General features: G+C 49.3%; 1 protein-coding gene across 1 annotated transcript in view; it reads left to right on the top strand.

Annotated features, from left to right (window-relative positions):
• The window catches only part of Kiaa0319l (KIAA0319 like), a 104,338-nt gene that overhangs the window by 85,813 nt on the left and 10,024 nt on the right, over positions 1 to 8,501 (top strand). Inside the window, exons 10-16 of the mRNA XM_005353228.1 lie at positions 818 to 941; positions 1,454 to 1,586; positions 3,362 to 3,510; positions 4,420 to 4,571; positions 4,893 to 5,031; positions 6,136 to 6,295; positions 7,936 to 8,078. Of these exons, the coding sequence (XP_005353285.1) occupies positions 818 to 941; positions 1,454 to 1,586; positions 3,362 to 3,510; positions 4,420 to 4,571; positions 4,893 to 5,031; positions 6,136 to 6,295; positions 7,936 to 8,078 (1,000 nt within the window). The remainder of the gene's footprint in view (positions 1 to 817; positions 942 to 1,453; positions 1,587 to 3,361; positions 3,511 to 4,419; positions 4,572 to 4,892; positions 5,032 to 6,135; positions 6,296 to 7,935; positions 8,079 to 8,501) is intronic.

The following is an 8,501-nucleotide window of genomic DNA, read 5'->3' as shown; positions in this document are numbered from 1 at the left end:
AGATCCGCCTGCCTCTGCCTCCCAAGTGCTGGGATTAAAGGCGTGCGCCACCACCGCCCGGCTTAGATTTTTTTTTAATCTCCAAACTAATTCAGAAAGTTTTAGGTTCTCTGACTAGCACATTATCTGAAACCTTCATATTAGGAGGCTAGGTAAGAAATGTGTCTGTTACGGGTGACCCAACCTAGAGTCAAATTACACAGTTGCAACCAGGGTGCAAATCTTCATAAACTCATTGGAGTAGACCATTTGGCTAAAGGATCTCTTCCCTAGAAGTATTGCAGAATAGACAGGGCATTTAAATAAGTGGAGTAACCCAGGTGGGGCTGTGCTGGAGGACCCTTGGCCTCTGCAGTCTGACGGCTGCTGTCACATGGAGATAGGGCCCTAGTCCAGACATAACTGAGATTCTCGGGTGGAATTTTCCAACTATTCAGACTACAGGCCAAACAAAATACCTACAAGCTGGACTCAGCCCTAGGTTGCCAGGTTTTGCATTATTCTATAGGAAGCACCTGTGTTGGAGGTTTGCCTCTCCTTTACAATGTTCCTTTTGGTGTGCAGGCAGGATTCTGTATCTCTGGGTTTCTAGACACTACTCAAGGCATGCTTGACCCATTGTAGTTGATGTGTTCTGACAGGTCTCTCTGAGGTCACAGAATCTATAGAAATTCTCGCGGTCATTCACTATGCTGAGCTGGGAGGTGATAACCAAGTTAGGGTTAAAGACATGACTGAACCATTTCTGTCAAGTGAGCATTGTGTGCAGTGCTGTGATCCTGGGAGTCATTGCTCATTCCTGAATTTCCGCATGTAGGGAGTTAGAACGCCAACCCTGCAGCTGTCTGCAATGCAAGAAGGAGATTATACCTACCAGCTCACAGTGACAGACACAATAGGCCAGCAGGCGACCGCTCAAGTGACTGTGATTGTGCAGCCTGGTAAGTTGCTTCCTCAGGAGTCTGGGAGAGAAGGGGTTGAGTTCTGAGCTGAAGGAGCAGAGAGGTAGAAGGCATCACCCACAGAGAACCACATCTGTTGCTCCCTTGCCCTCTTTCGTAGCTAGAGGAGGCTTCTCAGCTTCAGTGTGTACCCCTCCCTTGCTAGTTACAGTGTGCTGACGTGGCCTGGGAGGGGGAGCCACACCTGTCAAGTGTCACGTGATTTTAAAGGAGTGGTGTGAAGCCCACTTCATCTAGAAAGCTGTCTCCTGCTTCCTACCCTGTTGCATTAGATTGCAGAGCTAAAACGTCACTGTTTTTGGAATTGCTTGACATGAATCAGTCTTATTCTTCTGTGAGTCCCCTGATGGCATCCATCCCTCTCCCACATACCTTGTAAAGCTCTGGGCTAAGAGGCAGAGTTCCCATGGCTACCAGAACAGCTGCCCCCAAGGGTCCTTTCCTTTACCACCTGGAGAGTTGCTTTAGACGGCTGCATTTCTTTGTCCTAGAGAACAACAAGCCTCCTCAGGCAGATGCAGGCCCAGACAAAGAGCTGACCTTGCCAGTGGACAGCACAACCCTGGATGGCAGCAAGAGCACGGATGACCAGAGAATTGTCTCCTATCTTTGGGAGAAGACCCAGTGAGTGTTCTGTGCAGAGGTTCCTGGCCTTGGAAGAGCATGGTTCTACTTGTTTTTCAGGCTTGACTCACTCCTACTGGCTTGTTCAGGAGAGAAGAAAGTAATGTTTATAATTCTAAATTTCAGCTCTATAGAAAGATTTTCTGATTTTTTTTAAAGAAGAATGTGCGTCATCAGTCGCCCCAGGTAGTGTGGTCCTGGGGTTCCTGCAGGTCCACTCCATCTGCTAATGTGTAGTTGAATTACATTTGAGAGGCAGGCTGGAGAGGTAATGGAGCAGAAAAATACCGTTGTTCAAAACTAACTGGTAAGGTTAGCTGAGGATGAGCAAGCAGCTACTAAGAGGAATTGAAAATTTATCTATAAAACAAAAGCATGCCTATGTTATTGTTCTTGAGAGACATTGTTTCTCAGTTAAGTTAGCCAAAGATCAAAGACTGTAGCCAAGATAATACTTTTTAAATTGAAATTACCTATGCGATCCATTTTTGTTTGCACAGTTTCTTTCAGCACTTATGAACCATAACAAATGGAACTTAAATTGTATACATTCTAGGGAAGTTGAAAAATTCTTTATTTCCAAAAACAGCAGCTACAGGACAGGTGGGGTTTAGTCTTAACATATATGCTCACACACACACACACACACACCCATATACATACAGACACTTTGTTATAGCATTGGAGATGGGTAGAGAAGGCTTTAGTTTCTACTTAGGCAGTCTATGTCAGGCACCAGACATCTTCTCTTCTGCTGCTTTGAAGATCTGGATCTCCCTTAGCTCACTGTGTTGTTGCTGTAACTGTTTATTGAAGGCAGAATGTCAGTGGTACCTGCAGTCAGAGATTGTGCTTCCTGGATGAGACAGACTCAGGAGAGGCCACTCTGGTCAGAGTTAATAAGTTTCAAAAGCAGAGCTGGGAGCTGGCAGCTTTCTCTGGTTGTCCTTAGTTGGAGGGATGCGTGGGTGTGCAGGGCTCTGGCTGTGTGAAGCCCTTGCCTGTATGCTGGCCGGAAGCCTGCTGAAGGCTGCTGTGCCATGAGACACAGTGGGAAGGAGGCAGGCAGGATGTGGTGTCGCAGCGTTTTGTGGCACTGATCTGGAAGAGACTCAGTTATAGAGCAGGGAGAAGACAGTTTTGTACTAAGAGCCCCTCTGCAGCCCTGGCCTGCATCCTTCCCCCAACTTCTCCTCAGGAGGACTCCGGAGTGTGGATAAGAAGTGTGTTTTGCATCTTTGCAGGCAAGGGCAAACCAGCTAATGGGCCAGAAAAGCTTCTTAGAAACCTGATCCCTAGCCGGGCGATGGTGGCGCACGCCTTTAATCCCAGCACTCGGGAGGCAGAGGCAGGCGGATCTCTGTGAGTTCGAGGCCAGCCTGGTCTACAAGAGCTAGTTCCAGGACAGGCTCCAAAGCCACAGAGAAAAACCAAAAAAAAAGAAACCTGATCCCTGGGTCATCCTGTTGAGCAGAGCTGCTCAGAGGACTATTTCTTATATAAACTAGAATAATGAAGAGTTTGAATGTTCTAGAAGCTCATATAAAAGATAAGCCTGTATTTGTTTAAGAGCTGACGAGTGACATTTTCTGACCAGAAGATGACTGTGTTTTGGGGCCAAGTGATACTTTCTCCAAACAGAATATTTTTAAACATTTTCTGTCGAGGTTTGGGAAACAGTTGTTCCTGTCTTAGTTGAGGCAATAATTGCAGTTCCTGCTGCCAGGAGAGCAGCAGACAGGTACACTCCGCCTTCTGATTGCTGTCTCGTCTAGGGGCCCTGACGGGGTGCAGCTGGAGAACTCCAACAGCAGCATCGCCACCGTGACTGGGCTGCAAGTGGGGGCCTATGTGTTCACCTTGACTGTCAAAGATGAGAGGAACCTGCAGAGCCAGAGCTCCGTGAATGTCATTGTCAAAGAAGGTGCGTCTTGCTGTGTCTGTGCAGCAGCCTCTGGGGTCTGACAGCCCAGGGGAAGCCACCTCGTCCTGTTTGGGGGCAGAATTGATTAAAGGGGAGATAGGGAAGCCAACTGGGGAGGGCAGCTGTAATGTTGTAAACAATCTTTGAGAGTAACTGTAAGTAACTGATTTTAAACCCCTTCCTCTCTGCACTGTCTACCCCATCCCCTGCTTCCTTTCCTGATTTTTCTTCTCAAATGAATAGTGGAGGTATTAAGCAATTTGTTTTCTTTGCATTTTTAGTTTGCCCCATGCTAGGATCTGGGGTTTCTGTGACTCCCCGGTAGCAACAGTGACCTCTGCTGCCAGGGGCTGGAATGACTGTTGCACTGGAGTTGTCCGGGGTTATCTGTCTGGCTTGTCCCTCAGCCTTGTGTGTTGGCCTCACTGGGGTGGACTGGGAGAGGCCATGAGCTCGTAGTAGAAAAACCACCCTATCAGTGGATGACATCCGAGCAGTGTGCTGACCAAACTGTGTAACCGCCGGCCAGCCAAGCTTCTGTGCCATAATAGATCACACTCTTCCTTTTCCTGCGAGGTGAATGGGGTGGGAGGGAACAGACGCTGGGGGGCACCCTGAGAGCAGCATTTGAAAGGAGAGGTCCTGGTGTTAACTAGCAAAGCCAGAGTCTTGGGCTCTAAGCGCCCCTGGCCTTCATCTCCAGTCTCTAAATTTGAAGTAGAGAGCTGAAAGCACGCCGTCCCCTCCGTGCGCAACAAACGGGAGAGCCCGGGAGCCTCCGCTCTAGTGGCTTTTGTGCTACACCTTGGACGTGCACTGAACAGCTCTCCTTTAAAGCTCTTCAGCATCACAAGCAGCATCTGGCTTTTCCAGAATGTCACATTGTTTCAATGATGTCTCCTTGGTTAGAAATAAACAAGCCGCCAGTAGCCAAGATCACTGGGAACGTGGTGGTTACCCTGCCCACAAGCACAGCAGAGCTGGATGGCTCCAGGTCCTCGGATGACAAGGGGATAGTCAGCTACCTGTGGACTCGAGACGAGGGGAGCCCAGCCGCAGGGGTGAGTGAGCCGGAGTGGGAGTGCTGTGTAAAGTCAGGGTAGGGATAGGTGGAAAGGGGGATCCTACCCTCCAGTATCTGTTTTAACCACAACACCCCTGTATCAAACCTAGATTGTGCTCTGGAATCGGGGAGTCAGATGCCTTCCTGTGAGTCACCCTAGAAATTGGTGCACACAGCATCTTCTAGCCCCTGACCCTAGGGGCCGTAAAGGGCGATGCTGTGACTGGCCCACCGCAGAGCTGTGTGGCTCAAGCATCAGCTTATTCCAAGAAAGGAGTGGCATTCTGTCCCACAACATCCATGCTGTTCACCCCCACAGGAGGTGCTGAATCAGTCTGACCATCACCCTGTCCTCTTCCTCTCTAACTTGGTGGAGGGAACCTATACGTTTCATCTGAAAGTGACCGATGCCAAGGGTGAGAGTGACACAGACCGGACCACCGTGGAAGTGAAACCTGGTGAGCTCACTTCCTATACCTTCCCACCTAGCCAGTAACAGACCTCCCTGAGTCCCTGCAAACACCTAGCCTCAGAGAGGGCGGTTGTGCCCTGTCAGACCTTGTGTCCCAACTCAGTCCCTTCTCCTCTGCACATGTCTGCGAGCAGGCTTGGGTACTATGGGATCTGAGCACAGGAACGGCTTGAGTCATGATGTCTCATCGGCACCCAATGCACAAAACAACTTGTTTTTGTAAATTGAGCCTCAGGCTTTATCTGACAATCCAGGGAAGTAAAGTGATGTCCTGCACACTCCTCAGGTTTTCAGAAATTAATGCCCTTAAATAGAAACTTGCTTTTGTGATGCTGGTGGCTGCATTGGTGATAGGGAGGATGGCGGTGGGCAGGGCTGATGGCCCCTAGTAGAGATGTTAGCTCTTTACTCTTGGCCAGCTTCAGGCATGGCACTGCCTTGGGAAGGGTTTTAGTCCTTGTCATGCCTCTAGGAAAAACAGTGGCGGAAACAAACAGGGTCTCGTGTGTGTTGAAAATCAGGCTACAGCCCTGGCTCTTCCAGCCAAGTCTGCAGGCAAGGTTTTCTGGGCAATCCATGGTTGCTTCAGCTGTGCCCAGCAAGTATAACCACATCTCAGTTCTAGAGGTCAACAGTGTGGCACTGAGGTCATTTCTTGGCTTCCTGGACTTTCCCTGTGTTGGCTGCATCCACACCACTGTTAGGACGGTCGGAGGTGTATTCTCCCTCCGGTATTTATGAACAAAGTACAGCATATCCTTGAAAGTGTGGTGAGGTCTGGGGAGACCGCTGACATGGTTAACTGGAGAGCTCAGCAGTGCCCGTCAAACAGGTCTCACTTCCTCTGCCCCTCCCCATGAAGCCTGGTGCCTTATGGTTTGTGCCTCACCCTGGGATTTGGGTGGCAGGGGTGGTGGGAAGCTTTCCAAGCCTGTTCCTGATAGCTTTACCAAGAGTTCGCTCCTCTTCTTTCCCACTTGAATGTCTAACTGCTGTCACCACTTCCCCTCCTGTGGCAAAGCAAAACACAGTGACAGGCCTGGTTTAACCATTCACTTCTGAAGCCATGACTGATCCTTGTGCCTTCCAGATCCCAGGAAAAACAACCTGGTGGAGATCATCTTGGATGTTAATGTGAGCCAGCTGACGGAGAGGCTGAAAGGGATGTTCATTCGCCAGATTGGGGTTCTCCTGGGGGTGCTGGATTCCGACATCATTGTGCAAAAGATTCAGCCGTACACGGAGCAGAGGTAGCTGGACAGTGAATGTGGAGAGAAAAGGAAATCCTGGGGGTCACAAGGCTTCCCAGCTGAACAGCAGAGGGACTAGGTGGAGAAGGGTGGGTACTTTGCCAGTCAGGCCTCAGGCCCTGTGGCAAAAAGTCAAACTGGCTCTGGGAACAAGGTCAGAAGAGACCCATTATGTTCACAAAGCTACAGCCTGAACGGGAGATGACTGTGTTGTCCTCACCGCACAGCTGGGAACACTGTTTGGCCTTTGCTATGGCCGATCAGCTCTTTAGTAGACCATTAGGTGTTTTAGGCAGGCAAAAAAACACAGCTTCACAGAGTTAAATAAGTGCAACAGGAAAGAATGCAGCACATCTTTGCATCACTAAACAAATGTTCCTCAGCATAAATGAATGGAACACATCTTCAACTAATATTCCACAACAGTTTTGTTTGTTTGCTTTTAATTTTGAGACAGGGTCTCACTGAGTAGACCTTGCTAACCTGTGACCTGCTATGTAGACTAGAACTCACAGGGGTCCACCTGCCTCCTCCTTGAGTGGTAGGTTTAAAGGTACGTGTCACCACCCTGGCTGTTACTTACTACCACAAGTTTATTTTGAGACATGCTGAATTGAGGCGGAGACCTGGGCTCTATAATTTCAGCGAGTTTCTGCTGATACAGATTAGTCACTATTTGTCCTGTGCAAATGGAGATAAAGATGTGAGGGTTATTGGTAGAGACAAAATAAAAGCTGTACACATGGATTACAGGAGGAATGGTTTATGGTAAAGACTGTATCAGGTCTGGAATTTGCAGGGCCCTACTGTTAGCTTCACTTTGTAGTAAGTAGCTTTTAGTCAGTCAGAAGTAGGACAGTTCAGCCCAGATTCTATGTCATGTCACGTGTGGACAATGCTGCAGTACTTTAGGGTAGCTTGTCCTGGAATCAGCTGGGCCAGGGCGTTTGGGATACTTAGGGCCCCTCAGCCACCCTGTTATGCTAAAGGGTCAATATCTTGGGCAAACCTGTAAGTCCACGTGGCCCACTGATTAGGAAGGTTTGCTTTGTGATGCTAAGGAAGAGGCCATCAGAGAGACCCAAGTTCAGATGACAGGCAGAATGCAAACAGATTCTGGGCTTGGAGTGGCGTCACTTCAGCCCAGCAACCCTGCTGCGGAGTCTGTCTTTTTGCTTCACAGTAATAGTTGTTTGGCGTATGGGCAATCTTTCCAGCGGTTTACATTCATGAAGTGCTGTGGCGTGCTTTATTAGTAACCCAAGCACCAACCCAGCTACATGGCTAGCGAAGACTGGAAGTAGGGATAGGGCCACATCCAACCCTGCTTTTCTCGCTCTCCTGCTAGCTGTGTGGACCACAGTTGCTGGTAGTCAGGGTATTCGTAAAAGGGTAAACTTTAGGGTCCTGTGTAACAGGGTGGGGCTCTGGCTCTGCGGGAACTGTGTGACCCTGGGTGAGTTAGCTCCTCTGGGCCCCCATTTTGTCCTCTTGTAAAATGAAGGTGGGGAAGAAAGCATCTTTCTCGCTGGGCTGCTGCGGCAGTGCGTGTCACCACAGGATACAGGGTGCTTAGTGGGTGAGGTTATGGCAGCCACTCTGGACCACTCCAGCACACTCACTGTTGTCTGTCTCTACAGCACCAAGATGTTATTTTTTGTTCAGAATGAGCCTCCCCACCAGCTCTTCAAAGGCCATGAGGTGGCAGCCATGCTCAAGAGTGAACTGCGGAAGCAGAAGGCTGACTTCCTGATATTCAGAGCCCTGGAAATCAACACTGTCAGTGAGTCATGGGAAGCTGGGAGCAAAGCCCTAAGGCAAACAACCTTTCACCCGGAGGGAGATTCTTACCCCAGGGCCTACAGGCCCCTGACAGTGCTCAGGGAACTATGAGCCTGAGGAAGAAAATACTTGTATCTTTATTTTATCCAGCCTTGCCTCCAGATTCATCATCACCCTCAGTTTTGAAGGCAGGCAGCACTAACAGAGCTGGTGACTCTGGGGCCAAAGAACTGACATGGTTGGCGGCACACTGTGGCAATAGCATTCGCACAGCGCTGCCTCAGATTAGCTGTTGTCAGACCCACTGCAGAGCCTCTTCCTTAGTGCTTTAATAGATACTTGTCTACTTTTAAAACTTTGGGTTCTTGGGAGCTGGAAAGAAGGCTCAGTGGTTAAGAGCATTGCCTGCTCTTCCAAAGGTCCT

Source organism: Microtus ochrogaster, chromosome 10 (genome assembly GCF_000317375.1).
Source record: "Microtus ochrogaster isolate Prairie Vole_2 chromosome 10, MicOch1.0, whole genome shotgun sequence".
Lineage (NCBI taxonomy): Eukaryota > Metazoa > Chordata > Mammalia > Rodentia > Cricetidae > Microtus > Microtus ochrogaster.
The sequence above is the reverse complement of the archived record's forward strand: the minus strand, read 5'-3'. Positions and strand labels throughout refer to the sequence as shown.